Below are 26,244 nucleotides of genomic sequence, written 5' to 3'. Positions count from 1 at the left end.
TTTATGTTTCTGGAATTCTGCAGATCCATTTTGTGCATGGTTGCCATGCTGTTGTCAAGGACTTACTCCCCCCAGTGTTGCAACTTAAATATCCTCCAGGTCTGCAATGTAGTATTCAACTATGTTACAACTTTCTAAAGCATTTTTTGAAGCATTACCTAATTTTTGATTTTGGTTTTGACGTCAATGTGGTTTATAGATCTCACTGTTGTCTTACCCTTGGCCTTGTCATAATTTACTATTGCTCTCTTGGTTTTGACCTTCGCGTTCATCTTGACTTCTTTTTCTGGTCCTTCTTTTCACCTGTCAGTTATCTATGGACAACAGAACATGTGCAGCCTGTAAGTGTCAATGGTGTATGTAATAGGTTAAAGAAAAACACGATTCAGTGTATATTGCTTTTGATCTGAACTCTACAAAACTTTTTAATGGTACAAAATTATAAATAAAAGCTTTACATTGAAATCTGACTGAAGCAACCACATTTAAAGAATTGGCTACAGGGTGAAGTTATATTTATAACCTAAATTCCTGTTATTCCTACTAATTGCCCTTTCAAATAAAAACAATACCATTTCCTTTTGTCAGTGCTGGCTGAAATATAAATGTCCTATCTGTCATCTTCACTACCTCTTTGTCAATTTCTCAGCTCTCATGAATCAAGAATTTTTCTTGTGTATGATTTGATTTCATAATTATGGTAACTCCTTGCTGGATTGGAACCTTGAGAACTACTTTAATGGATTTCCTGGATTAGTATGGTTTCATTAATAGATGTTTAATCCCACATTAATAAACTGGAGGGCCTGTTGAATTATTGATACACCATGTAAGTTGCGTAAAACTACAAGCTTTTGTGTTGTTCATATATTAAACCTCTATTCATGATGAAAGTTTTAAACTATGTAAACTCCATATGTTGTGTTGAGTCAACTGTAATATACATGGAAAATTTTGTGAACACCCTGTCAACTGTTTTCTGGTGTTGGCCCTCCCATTACTACCTTCTAATGAAATTCTTGAAACTCTATGAAACATATAGTATATTTTAAATTGCATGAACAATAATGTAAATATGGTATTTCATGAAAGTAGAAATAAGTATTTTTGAGTGAAGCATTATTTTTGTGTTGGTCCAATGTCACACACACACACACACACGCGCACACACACACACACACACGCACACACACACACCCTAGCTGTCACTTCCTTTGAACCACTGGAGTGTATTATAGTCTTCACTGTAAGTAGGTTCAGACATAAGCAGTATGCAAAATTCATTACCAACAACTGAATTTTGGGGCTATAACATGACTTTTGTTTTGTACCTGTGCATTTCAATCTTATTTCTCTTTGAAATTCATTAAAGACTAGGTTTTAAACTGTTTAAACAGTAATATGCATGCAAAACTTCATGAATTTTTACTAACTAATTACAATCACCCTTCCTTATGAATTTTTTAAACACCATATAGCCTGAATTTTAATTTGGTTCAGCTTTATTATACACGCAAATTTAATTACAATCAGTTATTTTGGAATGATGCACAGTTTTTGGGTTACCCCCTACTGTTACTACCTTCTGGTTAAATTCTTGAAATACCATATAGCCTGTTTTTTAAGGTGGACCAAAAGCAACCTACATGCAAAATTTCGTGAAAAATAATTCCGCTGTTTTTGCATAATTGGTGATCAAACAAACAGAAAAAAAAAATTGGACAAGATGCAATCTGAGAGCCGAAATGAATTCCTTAGTGTGCAAAACAGATACATAACATCAAACGAAGCTGAAAAAAATCAAAAGACTGACAGAGGGTGTTACAACTTTATTTTTATAGATTAGTGTAGCATAAGCTGAGGAATGATAGAAATGTAGGAAGTTGGAAAAGATTTGACATTTGAAAGGAGTTAGAAAGTAATTCAGTAAAATAAATGAGAGCAAAGTAAAGCACAACAGGATAAATGTATTAAGTTAACACAGATTGAATAAACAGAAGACAGAAAGATGAGTTTTCAGCCTTTATTTATATGCTACTGTTTATATATTGTACCAAGTCTGTAGGAATTTTATATACTTAATATATACAGCATATAATGTATTTTTCACTTTACAGCCACAAAATGGATGTCAAAACCAGAATGTACGCAATATCAGTTCCGTAATGGTATTTTGTTGGCGGATGATAAGTACTTGTCAGACTATCCACAAATTGAGTATAAAGAGAAAAAAAATGAAAAAGAAAAAGATACAGAGGACAAGTCAAATGAACAGGCCTCTCAACCTTTAGCTCTCAAAACAAATGAAAATGAGAAAAACTGTGTGACCTCCGACAGTTCTGAAAGTCTACCTCAAGAGGAGCATGGGGCCAAAATCCCAAGGACTTCTAAAAGCTCTTCACCTAAAGTGCGTAGGACACCTAATAACAGTATAGTGCCTATTGTTAAAGGAGAAAAAAAACAGAAAAGCTCAACCAAAAGCACCAGTCCTACTAGAGAGACGGGTAAAGACAGCTGTTCTCCTAGTCTGAATATTCACTCAGAACTCATAATGAGGTATGTTTTTATTATTTCAATATATTTTCTTTTGTTCTTATTTTCTGGTGATTATATTTGTTTTGCAATGATATTTTTTTGCATACAATTGCCATGCTGGAAGTAATAATTTACATTGTCTTGGTTTATTTCAAGTATTGATATAAAATGTTTTTAGACATTTTACACAACTTTCATTTCCTGATAGTTGACCTATGAAGCATACCTTTATGGAATATATTGTCTCATGTACTGTACTTTAAGACAGGCAACAACTTTTTTTCTGTATGAGAAGTCTTTGTTATTTCAGGGAAATTAAAATATAAGGCTGAACACACTTACAGTATCTGATTAAAAAAATTACTTTACCAACACGTTGTTTTGAATCAGCAGGTTAATGATAAAATTAAGTGTATAATTCACAACACATTTTTGCAGTTTCTACGAGTACTATACCTCTTGGTAAACCTTACTAAATTGTGTTTAGTGCCTCTAATATTCTGTTTGTGTTGTTGCAGTGAATGATTGTAAAATAAAAATGTTTTCCAAAACAGAAGTTACATAGAATTAAATCACACAGAATTCAAATTTTCTGTCTTTTTCAGACCTTCAAAAAAGTATACAGCATTTTAAAGGTGCAATTAATATGTCAGACATAAGATGCTCTCTGAACTGGTACTAAATTCTTAGTGAGTTGTAACCCACTTGATTTTACTCAGCCTGTGATTGTTGATATACAGTAGGTACACAAGTAGAGCATACACATAGGAATGGATGGTAGAGCCTCTTCCAACAGCAAGTATAGACTCATTATTACATAATTTATTCAAATTACCAAAGCCTAAGTTTTGATACAGTACTAAAACTGATAGCTGGTAGGGTCAGACCTTGCTCTCTCTCTCTCTTAAGCCTAGAAACCAGCAATTTTTTTCATTTTCTAGCTATTTTCTGCTTCTGATAAATGTTGTTCTATCAAATTTCCTTAAAAATGCATTCTTTTAAGTAGAAATGCATTTAAAGAACATGAAAAACGTATTCATTGTCACTTCACTGATTGTCCTGTTCAAATAACAAACACACAATGCAGCAGCTAAAGTGATGTTGTTTAATACACTCAAGGAATGTTAAAATTTAATTTAAGTAAACATTAAATCATGTAATTATGACCTCTAGGTACATAAACTGGTTTGAAACAGCATAAGGATTTGCATACAGAAGTGAATACAGATGAAATAATATACTTTTATGCAAATTGATCTTAAACCTATAGATCTTGTGAAACTTACCCATTACATGTTGTACATAATAAAGTGATATATCTGTATAGAGCAGCATGTCATTTGATTGATAAAAAGCTTTTGTTCAGATTCATTCTTTACAATTTATATACAGAAACAGAAACTGGCTTTACTACAACAACAAAAAAGAATAGTGAAAGTGAACAGCCAGATTGATTGCTTGTCCCTTACATAAACAGATATGAGGTTAATTATTTTCTGTGATTTGAGGCTTTAGAGAATAAAATATTTTGTGCTGTAATTGGGCACATCTAGATTTTGTGACAAATAAATAGTTTGATTCAATTCTTTCAATAGACAACAATGCCAAAGCAAAACCCACTCTGCTTTGCCCACCTCACCAAATTATCCTGTTCAGTATATGATACTGCATTTTATTTGTGTAAGGCACATGCATGATATTGACACCTTCATTGACATTTATATTAATAATGTAAACATTTCTTTCATTTCTTGCAAGTCAAAGGTTTTGCTTGAAACAGCATCATCTTCACTGCAAGCTAGCTGCTGCGCTGCACACGACACAAGCACATTCAGTTCAAACACTGCACATCGTTATACAGCACAACTCTCTCCGCTTAAACCATCAAGGGTTCATCTAGGATTAGACATTGTAATAGAGTAGAAATTGGTATAATAAAGAAAAGGACATTTCTGTGTATTGCTTTTAGAAAAAAAAACACACTGGATTGAGGCAGTAACATCATTAATTGCCAAAGATGCTATTAAGTGTCTGTCAGCCCCCACGAGCCTATGCTTTAAGAAAAGGTGACTGCATTTTGCATGCAGATTCTGTTGGAATGTTTGCCAATGATAGCACTCTTGCGAGTGTCATTACAAATGATAACTACTACAGTATATATAAAGGAATGAAGCAACTTAACTGATTATGTTGTGTAGCTTAAATGATCTGTAATGAAATGCCAAGAAAACGAATTAATGTTCACCTTTAAGAAAGGCTAAAGATTACCCTTGCTTTTATACAAAACTGGCCATATTGTAGAATCCATCCATCCATCCATTGTCCAACCTGCTAACTACAGGTTCACGGGGGTCTGCTGGAGCCAATCCCAGCCAACATAGGGTGCAAGGTAGGAAACAAACCCCGGGCAGGGCACCAGCCCACCACAGGGCTATTGTAGAATCAGTGCAATATTTCAAGTTCCTGGGTACCACTATTTCAAGTATTTTGATACAGGAAGCTACCTAAGCTATCATGGTTAAAAGTTCACCACAGACACTTCTTTTATGAAAAGTGATTTAACCTTCTACATCATGGCTTGGCATTGTATCTCTGCCATCTCTACCATTGTCAGAATGTAGCCAGAGGGAATGGTACGCAACACTTCAGAAGTCGCTGGTTGCCACCTCCCTAATATAGAAACATAAAACCATTGTAGATGGAAATATTAAGCCATTAAGATCCTTTCTTACTCATCAAACTTTGTTCACACTTCCACTTAACAACTCAGGTCAAAGAACTCCAGAACTACCAGAGATCATAACTGCACTTGTTGTATCAGCAGAAGTATCAGCAGCAGTAGTTATAATAGCAGTAGTAGTAGTAGTAATTGTGGTATAGTTGCATGTAAAAAGTACAGTGAAATTTTTACTTGCATATCCATTCAACATGTTACACTCACAAACAGTGAGATGCATTATTTTAACACTTCAGCCATATGCATATTGTACACAAATTTGACCAATATATCTAAGTGTGTTAAATTAGTTGTTTGTGGTTTTTTAGGTAATGGAGATTACAGTTATGCTGTAACTTTGTGCTGATGTTGTGTTTGTATGAGCTTCACAAAATAAAAATTCAATACAACTAGTTGTTAGGACAGTAAACTACTTTTTACTTTCAAGCTTTACTTTAAGTGTCTCTTTGATGTGTATAACATTATTTACTAAAATATTTCTTCATATGGATACATATCATGTTTTAATATGTTGGGGTCACCATGATAGAGGTATATCTGACATTAGGTTGTTAACTTGTCCTCCTAGTAGTTCATGTACCATGGATGAGCCAGCGGTGAGTCAGAGACACAACAAAAGAGTTCCATTTTTCAAACATTCCAATTTGCGTATTTATTACTATAGAGAAGAGTCCAAAGTACAGTTAAAATCCAATAAATACAAGCTCAAAGCAGTGCAAAAAAACAAATGTCATAAATAGTTGAAACAATTAAAAATCCCAAGCAGCATCCCTCTTTCTCTATGCCCTTTCATTACTCCAGGCCCCCAATGAAGCATTGTCTTGCTGTCTAATTGGCAACCAGATCACTTATTTCACAACCTTTCTAGATTAAAATGGAAGCAATGAATTACTTGATCTGCTTACTCCATCCATTTGCAGAATTGCCATTGGCCTTGCTGTTCCACAAATCAGCGGTTCTGACACCATTTGCTTCTTAACTGGGTCACACTTCCAGCTTCAGTCGGTAACCACAGGGAAGTCACTCTGCTTCCATAAGTCGGTGCCCACAGTTTAAACTTGATCACAAACTCCCCTTGTCACAGCAATCCTGTCACAGGTTAAATGCCTCTTGTCAACAAAAGAACCTACATTCTGCATTAAGATCGCTCAGACTGGCTGAACTGCAACTGTCATTCCTCAGTCACACAAAACTAACCTCCCTCACTTCCCTGATCTGTAAGTCATTGCCAAGTCCCTGGTGCAGTTAATGACGGCAAGACAAAACTGATCACTCGATTGCACGTGCATGTCAACTAGCCGATCCTTTCCATCATCCGCTCCATGTGAACCCGTCCTTACCAGCAATGTCTACCTTCCTGGAGCAGCATCATGTTTTAAAGACCACACCTGCCATTTCAAAACTGGCCTGGTGACACAGCATGTTACATAATGCATTTACATTTTTTAATTTGGATGCGACAGGCAGAATTGGCACACATGTTTGGTAGAATTAAAGTTCCTGGTTGATAGGGTAAATTGTTGAATATACCCTACAGTTATGTTTCCTCTAATGATCCAGAAGGTGGCCATCTCTTAGGTCTCTGAAGTGTAAAGTAGTCAGTATTCCTCCACCAGCTCAAGTTTCTTCCTGTTCAATCCAGAGCTAAGAAAGGTTTATTTGGATAAAAAAGTAGTAATCTGGCAGTTTATATTATAAACATGTATGAGTCTTAAGTGGCTAATTATAAAACTTGCCCGTTTACTGGACGTATTGACATTCCCAGGATTAGCAGAAGTTAGTAACTGAGTGTGTTAAAATGTGCAACATAAATTTAATATACTCATCTTTATACAGTTATAGGACTGATGAGTTGCTAAAAATGTTACACAGCATGGTAACAAATGAGTAATCTTGTAACAGTATTTTTTTCTTTTGAAGATTAGAACAGGATGTTAAAAAATTAAAAGCAGACCTACAGACAAGTAAGCAGACTATTCAGGAACTCCGCAGCCATGTGTGCAACCTGACCAACAGTGAAAGAAGCCTTCGGCCAGAAATTGCACTTCTTCGACAAACCAATGACCTTCTACAAAATAAGTATGTTTTCCTTCCAGCATCACTGAGAAAAGTGCTCTTGTAATGCTAATAATGTGCTTGTGACAGTAGTTACTCTTTATATGTTGTAAAGATTTCTTTCTTTAAAGGTGTTAATAAGTCAATCATTTTTCATTTTTTGTAGAATTTTGTGTATTATGAAGGCAAAGCAGAGGGACAAACAAACTGCAGTCCTACTGGATAAAAAGATAAGAACAGAAATGGAGGCTCGTACAAGCTTGGAGCAGCAGCTTTTAGAAATGAAAATGAAAAAAACAGATGATTCATGTACAGTTTCTCAGGGTGCTGTTCCAGCAGATCGGTAATTTTTTACCTTAATTTAATTGATAATATTTGTTGTTCTTTCTTTTAGGAGTTTTTAATTAATTAGCAGTGTTTGACTAAAATAATTTTAGGCTATCATTGCCAGAAGACACGTGTAAATCTAATACCAGGGTACTTGATTTTAATATTACTATAAAATAAAAATAAAAAAAATTGGGTAAAAAGTACATCGGCAATGGGTGCCAACCAAAAACCTTAAAGTGACAATTATTTGCTGTATTTAAAATAAACATAAAATACCCCTAAAATCATAGTAATGCCTGTAACTTCATTAAGTAGCAAAAGTGTTAATTCACAGATACATCTTGTATTCACAAAATAAATGTCTGTTAAAAAACTTGTTTTTCACATATTAAAAAGTGTTACATATTTTAAATCAATACAGAAATCCTAAAATAATGAAAATCTAAAGGACATTTTAAAGGAAGTGATTTTGAGATATCTCAGAATTAATTCCAGATATCTTAAAATGTAAAGAAATAAGATACAGTATCTTAACTTGAGTTACAGATATCTGAAAGGCTCAATTTGAGATATTCATAAATGTTAATTTGCATGACATAAAAATTACATCTTAAATTTACTTGTTACACAAAAGTGGATCTATGTGAGTGTGTATGACATTTGGTGGACTAATCACCTAACATGGCTTGTTTCCTTTCCTGAATGTGACTCTCTCAAGTTATGCTGCTGGCCCCATTGCCCAGTACTGGAAAAGTAGTAATTTGTGGAATAAATCATGGAATCACAAGTAGATGATATGACCAGAGTCATTATACAAGCTTGTTTTGTGAGTTTTTGTATTCCTCATGGAACATGAGTTGAAAAGTTAATCATACATTTATTGAATTCATGGATGAAGGACTCCTACCATGGCAAAAATAGTTTAATACATGAGTGGTGATTTATGATAACAACTGAAGCTGATATACTCAAGAAGTACATGTGTTAAGTTATCGTGTGCCTTGAATTACATACTTCAAATAAGCTATGTACAGAAATCAGCTATACATATGTATAGAAATGAACTATACATATATTTCTATGTATAATATTTAAGTATTTTGCAAACAATCTTTGATGTAACTTTACATTAATATCAATTAATAATTAAAAATCAAAAACATCAATAATAGCAATATTGCCTATCTAATTTGTGTGACATTTACTTCCTTACTGTATAAGATAGCTATTATAAATTTAGTAGCATGTTAATAAAGCTCATGTCATTGCATATTGGCCACATAGTTGATGGTTATTTTGATATAGTTTTTAAATGTAACAATGATTTAACTGATCTTAAAAAAAAAAAGCACCATTTTGAATGAAAGCAGACAGTTGTCATTTACGTGTATTTTTCTTAGACAACTTCAAAAAAGGAAAATGCTGTTGTGTTACAAACCCTAACTGCAGTTTCAACTGAATAGAATAAATTGTTGAACTTTTGAATCGTACATTTAAAAAACATTATTTTTTTCATTAGAACTCACATATGATCAGTCATTTTTTGTTGTTATGTAAGACATTGTGAACATATTCAAAATCATAACTTGGCTGCAATTTATATAGATTAAGAATTATATTGCATAGGATGCCTTCTAAAGCTGTGTGTACTGGTTTGTAGAGCAGGAGACAAATAGTAAAGTAAACAGTAGCTATAAGTAGCTCTAAATTTATTATAGTCTTAAACTTAATTGTTTTATATTTGAATAAAAACTGAAAACCATTGCATTGTAATAGCAGCTGTTGTAGTTGTAGTAGAAGAAGCATTAATAGTACCAGTGAATATAGTACAGGAAAATTATTATTTATATGCCCAACCAGTATGCAACATGCAGCAAACACTCATTCACATCATTTACGATAAGAAATGCAAGCTGTACACATGGCATGGCACCTTAGCTAGAATTTGAACTTAGAGCATATGTGCTGGGAGGTGGCAGGGTATAGTACTGTGTAACGTTTCTTCCTTCAGTCTCATGTTTTTTGAAAAAAACACATTTGACTCATAGTTTAGTGTTCACTATTAGAAAAATATACTTTAAGCATTGACACAAAACAATTCCTTTACTGTTATGTAGATACCATATTTACGCATGTACCACATGCAAAACTTCCGTCATGCAACAAAAACAGAAGGGCATTTCATGGAAAACGTGCCCTAAACACTTCCTATACAAACACAACGCGCGTCGTACACGGGGCAAAATGGTTTTCGCGATTTTCTTTGTAAAAATTAGAGTGCGCGTCTTACACGAGGGCACGTGGTACTAATTTACTGCCATTTTTGTTCACTTAATGTAACTTTATGGTAATTCGATTAGGCAACTTTTCTTTCTTTTCCTTCCTGGTGTCCTTTTTAAGGCTTATTTTACCTTTTTTTTTTGCTTTTCAAAAAACCCATTGTTTTTTCTTTATAATTAGTAAATGCACATCAGATGTACTCATAACAAATAGGCCTGAAGGTCGGAAACTATCACACTTATTACCAGTTGTTATCTTACAAAAAATGGTATTGGCAATCATACATGGTAAAATCTGAAGACAAATGTTCTCCTCCTATTAGTTGCCTGTTGTCAGGCACTGTACTTTCTGCTTGTGTGGTTTTTACTTAAATTTAGTTTTGATAATGCCCCAAAAAGTTGAACATAAGCAATGTAATCAATGAAATAACGTGTTTGTTTATATAATATATAGTATATCATATTTATATATATATATATATATATATATATATATATATATATATATATATATATATATATATATATATATATATATATACAGTATGTATATAACATATATATTTATATACTGTAATAGATATATATTATATACAATAAGCATTGAAGTATAAGCATAGGTATAAATTTAAATATTCTGTGTTAAAACAATGTCTATTAATATACATTGATCATTTATTGAGATGCTAATTTAAAAATGGAATATTGTTAAGAAAAGTAATTTGCTTTGCATAGTATTTTAGATTAGCATTATTTATAATAGTTTAAAATACATCACACTGTTATGCTGAAACAGAAAAAGTATATTGATAATTAATCAGGGCCAGTATTAAGCTGATATCCTTTTTTATTCTGTATTTTACTTACATTTCTTGAAGTTCTGGATTTATATTCTTGACTGTTTATTATTGCAAATGTCATTCTTTTAGGCAGGAACATGTGGAAAACTTGAAGAAAAAAGCTAAAGAACTGGAAAGTGAATACAAACTGCTTCAACAGGAGTTTCAGAAAAGAGAACGACAAAAATTAGCCTTAGAAAATGAAGCAGAGGTATATGTAAATATTTTTGCTTATGTATCTATATGTATGTAACACTAATATTATATTTTCCAAAAAGCATATAGTCAGGTTTAGTAATATAACCTCTTACTTCATTTAAAAAAATATTCATGATGATAGTGGAATATTTTAGCTTGGTAATGCTCCCATCCATTCAGTCAATGGCTTATGTAGCATTTGCAGATATCAGGGTCCTAGTCTGCTTCAACACACATTCTTGTACAATTATAAAGTCAAAGAGTTGTCCCCCTTAGTATTTCAAGCGTGTTCTTACAGTTGTACAAAATCAGAGTGTTTGGGGTGGTGGGTCCCTTTTGGGGTGTCACCCACTTTCGTAAAATGGTATTAAATTGATCAGGGGCTTGTTGCATTGGATAATTTATATTATGGACATATAGATTGGGGGATAGGCACAATAGATCAAAGGGTTAAGCTTTTTGAAGCCATGAGTGATCAGTGGATTAAAAAGACTGACAACAGTGTAAACTAAATATAATGGAAATCTGAATCACCAAGATATCAACTCATTTGTGTATGCATATATATATGGTATACTGTGGAGTGGCTGTTGAATTAATGTTTTCGCCTTTCATCAACAAAACACAAACTGATGGAATTTCTTATTAAATAAATAGTGTCACATTCTTCAGAAATATTTTACGACCTTCAGCTTCTGTCTTCTTTTTTCTTTCTTAACCTTAAGATGTCCACTTCTTTTCAAAAATGTATGAATCATTCATAATGTCAGCCCTTTATTTGTTTATGTAGATTATTTGGGCTTACTGTGTATCAAATAATATATTTTTGCAAAGACAAACATTGCCAAAATTATTTTAAGTTTTCATCTTAATAGCATATATAAATCATTTCAAGTATTTGTGAAAAATATTAGTTCCTCTCTTGGATGTGTAGATGGACAAATGTTTATGGAATAAAATGTAATTCCCTTTATGGACTGCTAACAGAATTACACTAATTTGACTATTAAAATAACCAGGCTGGGGTAAGTTTTCCAAAAAGAATGAGCCCTAGAGAATAATGAGCAGCATTACATTTGTACATGCATAACTCATGTGCTGCTTTTTAATGGGTTTCCAATAACCCCCTCTTAATCAGGAATTTTACAATTGAGTATAAAGCTGTTTAGCAAAAAGCATCACAAGTCAATGGAAAAACATCCAACTGACAATACTTCATTATGTTTGTGACTCTTTTCATCCTCTGGTGGAATGTAAAAGATCTGTAAAAAGTAATATTAAATAAGAACATGGCATTTTTACTTAATAATAAATAAGGCAAAATATACACATAAGCACAAAATTGTTCACCAGTTGGTTCTAAGGTGAACACAACATAGATGCACCGTAAAAGAAAAACTTCTTTTTCTAAATAAGAGTTTGTTCTTCTTTTAGAGGACAATGAAGTGTTGTTGTTTAAAGCACACAGTAACAGTAAGAATAAAGAAAAGTCAGAAAAGATAGTAAAGAAAATAAGTGTGTGTACTGTCACAAACTCGACTCAGAGTCATAGAAAGGTTTGGGGCAGCCACCCGTACAATTGGTTTCCTGGCTGCAAAAGTCATTTCAAGTGAATACAGCACTGATGTGCACACAACCGAGTCTGAAACAGAACTGAGGGAATAGGGAAAAGGTGGAGGCTTTTAAAGGGGAAGACAGGAAGTGAGGTCAAAGGGGTTGGGCTCATGAAGGTCTTCAGCCACAGGTTCAAGCCCATTAAAAGTGCCATTTAAACTAATACAGGTAAACATGGAAACCGGGTTTTCTGATGAAAAAACAATAACATTTAAAACAGTATCGTTTACATACAACAGATTTTGGTGAATCGTTTAAATGCAATTATTTATATCCATTTATACACTAATAATGACAATTATTAAATAGTAATAATTATTATAATTATTAAATAATTCCTCCCATATAAGTAACATTTCTCGGACTGCCTTCTTCCATCTCCGAAACATTCCTAGACTTTGTTCTGTTCTTATGCAACACAGTATTGAAGTATTGGTTAATGTCCTAGTCACCTCACGTATAGATTACTGTAATGCTATTCTATCTGGCATCCCATACAACTTCTTCAAAATTCTGCTGCCAGGATAATAACCTGCTGTTCTAAATCCACTGAACATATTACACCTATTCTCTCTCAACTTCACTGGCTCCCTGTTAACTACAGAATACAATACACAATACTGCTCTTAACATTTAAAGCACTCCACAACCTCACTGATCTCCAACAGACTTACACTCCTATGCACACACACACACACACAATGTGGTTACTTAAATATATACAGGATAGGATCTAAAATCCATGAAACAGAACTGTCTTACATAGCTTTTTCCGTGTGTTGCCACTCTGTAATTTGAGAGTATTCAGTCTGACAATATGCAGCCTTAGTTTGTGGAAGACAGACACAACTAAAGACATGAGCATAAAATGATGGTTGTTAATTTCACGCTGTGTTTCCTCAATGTGCTCCTTGAGAAAAAACACATCATCTGAACCAATCTCAGCCCGAACAATCTGATTGATCAAAGATTCACTGACAGCTTGTCTTAATGTCAACTGTCGGATAACACGCTCAACTACTTTGACCACCTTGACTGTACCCTCAAAAGGAATCATCAAACTTCCTTTGTTTTTTTAATGTGAGCAAGTGGTAGCTTTGATCATATGATGCCGGTACAGCATCTGTTACCAAACTAGCACGGTACACATCACAGGACAGCTTTCTCAAATCCTGTCAAAGGGCTACCTCCCACTGCTTCCTGAGGTGGATTTCTTTGGGAAACTTTCAAAGTTTGAGAAATGTTAACAGCTAACAACAATCTACATAGTTAGTGACTAAATACGTTTAGCCAAAACGTTGTTTGGAGGCTCACTTGAGCACATAAATGCATAGCTTTGATATTTTAGCCTGGCGTAGCTAAAGTTAAAATTATAAAACGGGATTTTCTAATGGCCAAATATAACCAAAACAATTGTTCAGCTTTACCTATGAAATGTAATCCCTATGATCTGGTTTGGAGTGTACAGCGGTTTATACAATCCCAAGCAGCACATGCGTGAGGCATCTTTATTCATAACTTCACTCCACAGCAGTGCCACTCGCAATATGCCGGCGACATTGACGTATGATGCTGCTGGTCATGAGGCGTCTAGTAATTCTATGTCTATGACCACAGGGGCTGGAGCCGGCAAGGTCTCCTTCCATAGGCTCGGTCCTGAAAGTGACGTCAAGAGGGCCAGGTGGGATCTCCCATGAATGGTCGACAGGAAAGGGAGAAAAAGAGTCAGTGCACTCTACCACATCCCGGTATGACTCAGAATTGCCCTTACTCAAGCCCTTTAGCTGCCTCCCATGCGCACGTGTGTGACAGTACATCACAACCTTACTACTGTCTTTTCGCATCACCTAGATAGCTTGGGGTCAGTTTGTGAGCTGTTTGTGTATTCTGTATTTTAAATAGTCTGTTATTTTTCACAATTCTTAAGTGAAGATAAGTGAATAATGCTTTATACTGTATATTAAAGAATTCCCACTCTCCTTCAACCTGCATATCTTCCATACCAGTGGGAACTTTTCCTCCATCTCTTCATTCTTGTCTTCTGCAGGCAGCATTGTTATGCAGCATTACATAAATACAGTGTAGTACAACTGAGATAAAAATCTGATACCAACTGATAACTTATAGAAGCAATAAAGGACTGTTTTCCGTATACCTGTATCGCACTGCACCATGCTGTGGATTTGCTGATGTGTTGTATTGCATTGTATTGTTCTTCAGTCATCCTCTTGGGTATTCATTAGAGTTGTAAACAGCTATCACCCTGCAACCACCCACCACCAAACCTGACATTTCCTTGCATTCTAACTTAATGCTGAATTGGCCTAGATAAAGACCCTGTGTGTAATCCCAGGCCACTCTGCCACAAGATTCATAAAAGGTCCGTAGTGACTGCAGATCACTGGTGTATAAAATGGCATAATGTGTAAAAACCTTTATGGCAGGCTTCAGAAGGCTGGAAGTATGAATGGGTATCAGCGTCAACCTAGTGATTTCACTTAAATAATGTGTAAGGCATGGCCATGTTCATAAGGTTGTATTTGTTTAATTCAATGGACATTCTTCTTCTGCATAGGTTTTCTCAATTACAATCATACTGCGTCCCCCAAGAATGCAACTACTCAAATATAAGTCTCAGTATTCTTAATTTTCAGAGTACTATTTATTGTTTCTTATTGTTTCTTACTATAATTTAAAAAACATTTAGCTATTATGGAATAGATCTAGTAGCACACAGTCTGCCAAGGAATTAAACTGTGGTAATTTGATACTTTAACTTCAATACATTTTGGAAACACTCGTAAATTTACAATCGATCTTAAGATGAAGTTCACAGTGCCTTTAGCATTACAATGCTTTCGAGAAAATCACCGCTAATTACATAACCGAAGACCTTCCCAAAGTCTATACAGAGAAAACTATTTAAAATGTTTACTAAGTAATTTTAAGTACTGATCAAAGTCAAAGAGTTTTTGAAAACGTGAGTCTAATATTTTATGACTTTTTCCCTTATCAGATGCTTTGCAAATATAAAGGTATTGAACAGGATGCTGAAATGTTGTTGTCAGCCTTGTCAGCAATGCAGGATAAAAATCAACACCTGGAATACAATCTAAGTGCCGAAACCAGGATCAAGTTGGATCTCTTTTCTGCACTGGGAGATGCGCGACGACAGCTGGGAATTGCACAAAGTTAGTATTTTTGCCAAATGTGTTATAGGAAGCACTAAAAGCAATTTTCCATCTGTTTTGTATTCTACTAATGTTCATTCTAACATGAATTGATAATATTATATATTTATAACAATTATATATTCTTATTTAATGCATTCATTTTTATTTAATAATAAGACAGGCTCAGAGTATGGTATACATCTAAAAATATGATAGTTAAAATATTTTTTAATACATACATTCATGTGTGTGTACATTAGGGAGAAAAATCACCATCCTAGTGTTTCTCCACATCAGAAACAATGTCAAGGAGCCAAAACATATCAAAAGTATTGCTTTAATAGGGGCTCTGTTCCCTGCTCGCTTCACTCTCTAACCCCTGTACGTGCCCTACACGCTAGTCATTTCCTGGATCTGCAGCTTGCGATGAATCGTGCTGTAATTTTGGATAAACATGAATATCAACTCTGTCTTTGATATCTCCATCTTTTGAAACTATTATCGCTGACAATTCGTCACATGTTCATTTGAGCGTGAGTGTGATCTTTCGGATTCATATAGAAATCCAAGAAAACTTCTTTGTCCATGTTTTTCAGATAAATTTTGTGTAAATTGTGATACTTTTGAACATATGGATTTGTATCCATTATTGGCTGTAGAATTTCTAATACGTCCGATCGTTTAACTCTTTCAATCCTATGTTGCATCGCTTTTCCATGATCATAAGTACAGTATAAACCTGACAGAATTGTGGTTTCTTTGAAATTAAACTTGTAGTAGCTTTAATTGTTGCGGGACCACAGATTCTCATAGTGTATGGTCCTGAATCGTGTAAATCTACGTTTTGAGCATTGAATGACGTGAACGTGAACAGATTATTGTAGATGCCGTTATTTTGCCTGTAGCGTTGTGGAGTTCACTTTCACCAAATAACAAATCTTTTATTGGGAAGAAACACTACTTTTCCCTGATGTCCACATGAATTAGACAATCTACAAGTCTCCGACTTAAACTTTAAAGCCAAACAATATCTACATACTTCTGTCATATCACCTGTGTCCAAATATTCAATCTCTTTTCATTGTTCCATTATTTCACTAAGTAATAATTTCCATTCATTAGCGCTAATGTGATCTTTACTATCAATTTTTTGAGACTTTCAAATTTTAGTACTTTCATAATCTCTAACCTGCTCTGCATGCGTATCGTGCCAATGTTTTTGGACATCTTTACAATGTTCTACTTTGTCTTCTATTCTTTGTCTTTTATTTCCGCCCCCGCTTGGACATGTTAGGTTTTCAATTCCACTTGGTCCAGGCTGATTATAGCTTTCCTTATTTTCCGAATTTGCACTTAGATTATTATTGTTCTTTTTTGAATTCTTTTCTCTCCAACGCTTTTTGGCCTCTTTTCGACGCACTGCCATTTCTTCTTCGCTTAGTCGTTGACATGTCATCTAGAATGTATAAAATTATTGTCCAGAAGAGGACTACATCGAAGGAATTGAACAGATTGTATGTCTTGTATTAAAATGAGGAAAACGTAAAAATTTATAAGAGCTGAGAGCACAGGAACTGTGTCTGACAATAGCATTCACACGAATGAGAGGTGAGTAGACCGTGGGCATGGTTAAATCAACTGGCACAAAGTCTTGTCTCACGGCACTTGAAATTATCTCTCTGAAAAAGTCTTGTCTCGTACTAGGATTTTTTTTATATAATAGAGAGATTTTATCAAGTAAAATATTCAAGTGAGGATAAAGAGAGAAAGAATACCATGAACACAAACCTTTACTGCCTCCCTAGGTCTTCCTCAACTGGCATTAACCTGTCTCTCAGAAGTGTCTTAGTCTCTTACTCACTTTCTAAGCTGAATGTCAAAGCCTTCCCAGTATGACATTGTGTCTGTCATTCATACACTTTCCTGACAGACATTGTGTTTTCATCTCGTTTCTCCTACGTGTCAGACCTTCTTGCCTGAGATGTATATAACCTCAAATGACAACTGACTAAGCTCCACGTTTGGAGTAACAGACAGCCCTTCTTTAGCTCCAGGTATGCATGCCTGTCATTTTGAAGAGGTAACGACATTGGGTTATCTCACCATCCACCCATATGTCCATTTTTTGTCCGTCTTTTTTACATTAACAGTGCTTTGTTACAAGGTAAGATTCACTAGTAATATGTGGATTTAAAGTACATATTTTATTTGCAAAATGAACATGTTTATATTATGTTCACTTGTACTGTGCTTGTGCTATTTGTTATATCTTTATTAAGCTGTGTACCATTTTTATTTCATAACTTTTTCCTTAAGTTAATTTTACATTATCGCTACATGTTCACATTTTAAAGGCTTATTATTTATTTGTGAAGGCTGACTTTCTTTCTTTTATTGTTAAGTGGCAAAAGGCATTAAAACTTTTTGCCTAATTGTAAACACCTTTCATTCTGACTCTTTTGCCAGTAATATAACACAGTCATGTCAAATATTCTTTTTTAAATTGATTTAAAAGTAAATTTCCTGGAAAATTTTTGATGTATCATTATTTCTGCAATCATTCCACTTTGGCGTCATTGGGACTGAAGCATATCATGGCAGCATGTGGTGCAAGGTAAAAAGCAGCCCCAGATGGGACACCATTCCATCACAGAGCACATCTACTCACATAGCCATGCTAAATCATTCTCCACCGTACACATACTATACAACATAATCATTTTAAGAAGAAAATCTGTCACTAGGATTTAACCTCTGAATTCTAAAGTTTTAAGTCTTCCCCTTACCTTGAAATGGAATAATTGGATTAAGATTAATAGATGGAATGATGTAAAATATACCTTTTTTAAAGCAGAAACTTAAAAAAAAAACTGAATTGTCGCAACTTAAATAACGAGATTATACATGTACTGTATACAATAATTTGTGTTAATGACCACTACTTAAAGCTGATTACTTTCCCAACTTGTAATATATTTAAAATTCAGCTTTTTGTCACATATAGAGTGCTTAATAAATACTGTACATTCAGTGCAGTTCATCCACAGCCCCATGTAATTCTCATTGAATAAATGTTTGTTTTTGTTCCCTAGGAAAAATAATGAAACAGGACCAAGAGATTGGGGAGATGAAGCAAAAGATTGCAGAAGTTATGGCTGTCATGCCATATGGTGTGCCACATCAAATAACACCTCAATATTTAACAAAGTTTCTCAATTCTGAGAATTATGTTCTTGACCCTAATGCACTAATGTACCACTGTCTTAAAAAATGAAGCTGTTGTTCTTACCCATCTTATACTGAAGCTTGGAGTGAGTTTACAGAATGTTGCACTATGTAGCTGCTATGGCTCTGAATATGTAGAAGCACTAAACAGTTTTTCTACAAATCTCTATCTTAGGAGAAAAGAGCCGAAGCTGCTCAGCTTTTCAGTGTGAAAATTTATGGACATACTAAAACAGATTAGTCAGAGGACCCAGAAGGTTGGTTAAGGTATAGAAAAACCCTAGAAGGGTTTCTAAATTTATGCTTTGTATACATATATAACAAAAATGATTTCTGAATGGCACTTGCTTCATATTACTCTCATTCCTTCAGAAATCCTAATGTGGATGATCCAGTTATTTCATATTAATGCACAGTTTTGACGATTTTGTATTTGTGCAAGTGAGTTATGTCACTCACGGAGAAAGTACAGACTAAAGTCTATGCGGTTTCGATATATAAAATTGAATTAAAACGTATTTTGATTCAAGGCTGCTAGTGCCATCTAGGCTATTACAGCTTGCTCAAAAGTGCGATAAATGATTTTATGAATTTAATTCTTAATATAATGTACCTATTTAATTTTTAATATAATGTACCTATTAGGCAGTGGTTTCATTCCTACAATTTGGCATATGTTGGTAGTATAATTTATACGCAATCATTTTAGGTTTATTTAATCTTGAGATGTTTTTATTTTATAAACTTTGTAGCATGAAATTTTGTTTTCTTTCTAAACGGAAATATGAAAATATGTGAGAAGACACTTAGATTAACAATGGCATCAGTTTTCTTTACTATAGGTATTACCAATTGTTTATCAGCAATACGCAGCTAAAGTGAAATTTTACAAAACATTCTCATTTCATGTTTACTAGTTGCTGAGATGTTACTATGTTATATGTTTATAGAATGTTAAAAAAGGCTAAAAGTCACCCAATGTATGATTGTTTTCAATTTTTTGTTGTTTAGAAATGTGTTGTTTACTTTGTTATTCTTCCTAATTAGTTAGAAACTACCATGAGAAGATAATACATGGATAATAACTTCATTACATTCCTGATACATATTGCATTAATATTATACATACCAGATTTGCAATTTGTGTGTCATTGTATACATGATGGTCAGTACAACATAATACAGTATATTGGACGCATTCTTTTTCTTCAGAGAACAACACTGGAAATTATTCTCACACTCAAATTAACCTATAGTTTTACAGGCTGGTCAGTGTGATGGCCTAAACATAAAAATGTTAAGTTGTGATTCAAAAAATAGATCATCTAAAGAGTAGATTCATTAACTGATAGGGAGATCTAATAGTAAGATGTATTTGTTTATGAACTCTTTGATCCCACAATTGTTTTTCTTTTACATTGTACTAGTACTGTGGAAATAGAAGACATTCTTGTCTGAGTATTTAACTGAATTTTGACAGATTGTTGGAGACAGTGTTCTTTTTATGTAGGTTTTAAGACTTATGATAGTTTGTCATGAAATACAAATGTGTCTTAAGTAGTAAATGCAGTAGTTGTTTATTGTGGGATGTGCATATTTTGAGATTTTTTTCTGTCACATTACTATATTTCTAATTACCTTTTCCAACTCAGTGTTGGTTTGAATTCGTTAACATTTTTAATCAATAAATAGCTTAAGGGGTACATGTGGGATGGTGGTTTAACAAGTTACTCTGTTGCTCTAAAAATTTCAAACCACCGTTATGAGGGCATCCTCTTCCATTCCTTGAATGGTGAAATTGTATTGTTTGCTGCTATTACAACATATTACAGTGAGTGGCATTCAAAAAATGTATAATCTTTTTTACTGTGTGTATTTAAGTATGTCATGCATTCTTACTACATAAAAACAGGTAGCTGGGCTATGACAGGTTATTTATATAGTGTTGCTATAAATCTGCAGCCATATATACATTTGTTTGTAATTTTTCTATGTTTTTAAAACCTAAGCTTAATCCGAATGTAGAACATGTGTAAAAGGTATGTGCAAATCTTTGAACTTACCTTTGCTTCTTTCTTTAAAACTTCAAAGAATAATTATTTTTTATTTTTGTATACTGTATGTTGGCTTGTATTCTGTATATCTATATTTATTAATTGTTTTGACTTGTAACTTGTTTTTTATGTACTGTTAATATTTCTTTTGTAACTCAGAAGGAAGCTAGCATGTTAATGCACAATTATAAATCCTTTATGAGGACAAAGTTTATATATAGCCAAAGTGCTATTTCTGAATTTCATGTCACATACTTTGTAAAAATTTATACTGAAGAAATTTGAATTTATGACTATTTGTAAATCATTAGTGTGAATTAAGTGGTAATTGTGGGTAGCATGTTTTCTCCTTTATATAGTTTTACACTGTCTTTGCCAGAAGTAATCACCCACAGGGAACTATATTATTACCCTTACCTGATACACTGACATTAAGACGCTGATATCTACTACTTGTCTTAGAAAGAAGGCAATCAAAAACTAAAACAATTTCATGCATCAGTCAATAGACAGATGCATGATTTTAGACTTTTAACACTTTCGCAGTAGTTAGTGTAACAGAATTTATATGCATTCCAGATTAATAGATTCTGTACACTTCATCAGAATTTTCTTTTTTTCTGCTATATATTGTGATCTTTTTTAGGAGGTGTACTTATGAATTGTGCCAATTACACACCATCAGCACACATCCACATAATTTGCTATGCTGAATTTACAAGCATTTTTAAAGGTGTGCATCACAAATGTTACAGGGAAAATGTGCAAAGACTGGTTAACACTTTTTAGTGTATTTATATTTTATATAATCTAAAATACTGCAGTTTATTTTATTAGAAAGCCAGTTCCAATGATCAAGTTTTTTTTTAATTCTTAATACACCAAATGTACCCACCTCTAACTTTTGAAAGCTCTCATCTCCAGTACTTTAATGCAGAGATTAAACTCAATTTAAGAACCAAAAGCCATATACTTTTTGATTCTTTCCTGCCCTTTTAGAGGTGCATAAATGACACCATGTTCAAATGATAATTTTTTCTTTTGTGTTTAAATGCAGTAATGCAAGGTTAGGTTAGTCATATTGTGTAATGTCCTAAACACTTCTTTTCACTGTTTTTGCTTTAATGGATGATCTATGCTAACTTCTTACACATACTTGATGGACACCAGAGGCCTCATGCATAACACCGTGTGAAGAATTCACACTAAAACATGGCGTAAGGACAAAAGCAGAAATCTTCATACGCACAAAATAATCCAGATGCATAAATCTGTGCGTTTGCCAACTTCCACATTCTTCCACTCCATAAATCCCGGTAAGCGTGAAAAGTAACGCATTTGTACACGCCTGCTCCCACCCCCCCAAACTCCTCCCAGAATTACGCCTCTTTGAATATGCAAATCAATATAAATAGCCCTTAAGCTCAGCGTTCTGTGAAAAGGCAATGGCAAAAGCATGGGGGGAAATAGAATTTCAGCGAACAACAAGTGGAGTCAAGGAAAAACATACTATTTGTTGGTTTAAACAGTGGTATAAACAACAAAAGGAAGTTGATTGAGTGACATAGAGGGTCGGAGAAACTTTAAAGCTCAAGTTCACAAAGTCACAGAGTGCCCAAAATAAAAAAGAAGTTGTCAGATATCAAAGTCACCATGAAAAGGCGAGTCATAGCCCACCATCTGATTATCATATGAAAGTTTATTAGGGTTCAGAGAAAAGAAAAAAAAATAGGGACACAGTGGGAAAAAAGCTCGAAATATCAACTTTAATCTCGAAATTTCCACTTTAGTCACATAGTTTATTTTGTCATTAAAGTCAAACATCACAAACTTCATCTTAAAATGGTTTAATTTACTAGTTTCTCAAATTCCATTATAACTAAAGTAGCATGTTAAAAGCTTTGTTTTGTATATGTTCTTCTATGTGCTCTATGTGTGTGAATCACTACGTGCTTCTTAAACGGCCTTTCTCTTCATCCAACAAGACACAGAATCCATTACATTCATGATATTACAGCTCTCTGAATAATTTAAATACTGAGATGTATACTTGATATCATTTTCATGATGATAGCAGTTAAAGCATGTTATTAAACATGGGAACACGGTGGCGCAGTGATAGTGACGAGCTGGCGCCTGTTCCAGAGATTGTTCCTGCCTCACGCAAGATGCTTGCTGCGCCATGCGCGACTTTCGATGAAATAATTTATTACAGCGGTACTGTCTCTTTGAAACATACTAACTCCCAATTCCTGTCCTTCCTTTTCTTTCTCCAAATACCCAATTGCCACACAATCAGCTCTGTAGTAGATGTTAAGCCATCTGTAAATTGAGAACGCCGATTCTTCAAAACTTTTAAGGAACATTAAAATATCTTCGTAGTACATGTTTAATTATTCTATCCATTTATCCTTCCAGTGTCACGCCAGCCCCAGCAACAATACAGCACGAGGCAGGAACAATACGTGAACAGAACACCAGCTCCTAGCTAGCGCTGCGACACAGTGTTTAATTATTAACAATAGAGATTATTTAAATGAAGTTAAAGTTTTATCTGTATAATATAATAAACATTTTGCTGCATTTCATCTTAAAAATGATGTTGTCATCATATGTAAATACGCGCTTTATAAAGTGAGGTGATTGTACTAATAAGTACAAACAGTTCTACAAGGAGCACTTGATGGACTGATTGATTGTGTTTATAGTTCATGGGATGAAACTGTTTCTGAACTTCAAGGTCCGTACAGGAAAGGCTCTGAAGCGTTTCTCGCATGAAAGCAGTTCAAATAGGCAGCATGGCTGAGGCAGCGTGTGCTTGATGCTTTATACCGACAATTCTGTTTTCCAATCAACTGCTGTAGAGCTGTGATTCCACACTCAGATACAGTGATATAAATACTCCGAATGGTGTAGTGAGAATAATATGGAAAAAGATGATCCACTGTGGCAACCCCTAACAGGATCAGCTGAAAGAAGAAGAAGAAGGTGCAGTGAGAGTAACAACGCTAAAGCAGCTATGGTATTTGGAATAGTTTGGCTATTCCTTGTACCATTATATTGTTACAGGTTAATTACAATCAGATGCCTTAAACTAATAAACAATATGTTGTTAATTTCAGTGTATATGATAAAACCACAACAGGGATGTGGATCTTAAAAAGAAAGGGAAACCACACTGGAACAAAAGCACTGCTTTAACGCTGGATGACGCCAGTTTGCAAAACCGAACTGAGAACTTGCGTACGCCAGGGTTTGAGCTAGCGTGAAAATGTGCGTGGCTTTACGCCAAGTTTAGGTTTTATACATCGTGATGTGAGCGTGGAAACGGGAGTATGCAACATTTTAGTGCGTATGCACTGTTTATACATGAGGCCCCAGGTACCATGTTAATATTTAGATAGAACATTATCTGTCCCAAGACAAAATGTAACTTTTACAGAAGCTCAAGAAATATAGAAATATAACAGACAACAACAATAACCCTCCTCAAACACAGACAAGAATTACAAACAAAATAACAAAACAACTTTTAACTATTGGCCCTTAAACCAAGTATCTTTACTACTTTATTACAGCATCTTTGAATGCAAAAAAAAATTCAGTCTTTCCCCACTAAGAAAAGAAAAACTTAATAATACTGGACTGCTACTGAAAGGTTTACCATGATTTCAGCACATTTTAAATGAATGATGTTTTAAACACAAACCTCAAGCATTTAAATGTGTGTAGAGGGTAACATTAGTCAAGTTCTAATAGAATATCAATATGACCTTTCAAGTTCAGGACATTTTTTTGTAGACAATTTAATCAATTTGAGGCATCTTACTTCTTTTGTACTGAACATTATGGAGTTTTCTTAATTATTATTTTTTTATATAAATTTTTACAGTGAAGAGTTCAAAAGATGATTGTGGGTTATTCTCTAAAATTCTGAGCTATTTTTTTCCATTTGTATGGTATCAGAGCCAATCCTGGCAGAGTTCATTGATTGTAACAGAACAAACATTACACAAATTAAGTGAGTTTGAAAGAACATAACTTTAAAGGCTTGGATGTGTCTAATCTACCTTAGACCATTACTCGGACTCTGTGAGATCTTCAGCAAGTAAATTAACATGCCCATGTTCAAATTATCAAAAACAATTTGTCTTTACACTTATTTATAATCTAAGGCAAGCAATGCCTTCCAGTATCAGTTTAGTTAATCTAACATTCACGTTTATTCACATTAAAAAAGAAAAAACACTACACAAAGAAAATATGCATGGACTATTTGAGATATGAGTCCTGGTTGATGGAACTAAAAGAAAGCAACAACTAACCACAGCACCATCGTGCAACCTGTGAGAGAAAGTCAGAAATTCAAAGAAATGTTCTAAATATAAAGCCATTGTCTTTAAGCCACACACACACAATGTACAGTAAGGTATTGCAAACACTGAAACATAGAGTATTTTTTTATTGTTATAAGTATTTCTTAACCCTTTAAGGTAGAGGAAAGTTGTTTGTTTTGCTATTTATTGTTTGCATGGAAAACCTGTCTCATTCATGGGAAATTTATAATTCAACTTTAATGACTTAACATCTTGAATTTTATTTATGTATTTATTCATGTATTTATGTATGTATGTATTTATTTATTTATTTACACCTGAAATTTTACAGAGCAATATTAGGTTTAGTGACCTCTGGATTCAGGTAATTTTTGCTGTAAACCAGATGTTGTTATAGATTTAATAAAGGGCTGTTGTTAATGTGTTTTTATAAATAATGTTATGTAATAACAAAAAAAATAATAAAGTTTTGAATTTGAAAATGAGTTATTCCAGAATTCTTCTTTTATATTGAGAGTTTCATCCTTTTCAAACATTTATAAAACTAAAGTTATTTAATAGTATTAGAGAAATATCTAAGAATTGGAGAAGGGAATTATTCAAAAATAACTGCAATTCTTGAGACTTTTACTGAACAATACAGTTGAACAGGTTCACCTTTCTTTCTGATAGAAGACTTAACAAATAATTTAGTTTCCATGGCAAACTGCTTTCCACTGCTTGTCTTTTCTTAGAATGGAAAAGTTTTCATTTTGGTTCATTTCAGGATATGAGCAAACAGTCAACATGACTACTGCAACTTCAAACTCACACTTTGCATTGTTATATAATTTTGAGTTTATGTAGTAGTAAATCTTTACCTCATTTT

General features: G+C 33.8%; 1 protein-coding gene across 1 annotated transcript in view; it reads left to right on the top strand.

Moving 5' to 3' along the window:
• Window positions 1-19,548, top strand: part of si:dkey-12h9.6 (macoilin) — an 81,823-nt gene extending 62,275 nt beyond the window's left edge. Inside the window, exons 6-11 of the mRNA XM_028797448.2 lie at window positions 2,118-2,556; window positions 7,193-7,351; window positions 7,494-7,670; window positions 10,866-10,986; window positions 15,604-15,778; window positions 18,853-19,548. Coding sequence (XP_028653281.1) covers window positions 2,118-2,556; window positions 7,193-7,351; window positions 7,494-7,670; window positions 10,866-10,986; window positions 15,604-15,778; window positions 18,853-19,034 — 1,253 coding nt within the window. The 3' untranslated portion in view covers window positions 19,035-19,548. The remainder of the gene's footprint in view (window positions 1-2,117; window positions 2,557-7,192; window positions 7,352-7,493; window positions 7,671-10,865; window positions 10,987-15,603; window positions 15,779-18,852) is intronic.
• The last annotated feature ends 6,696 nt before the right edge of the window (window positions 19,549-26,244 follow it).

The sequence above is a fragment of the Erpetoichthys calabaricus genome, chromosome 3, assembly GCF_900747795.2.
Source record: "Erpetoichthys calabaricus chromosome 3, fErpCal1.3, whole genome shotgun sequence".
NCBI classification, from domain to species: domain Eukaryota; kingdom Metazoa; phylum Chordata; class Cladistia; order Polypteriformes; family Polypteridae; genus Erpetoichthys; species Erpetoichthys calabaricus.
Note: the sequence above shows the minus strand (reverse complement) of the source record. Positions and strands in the feature narration are given on the sequence as shown.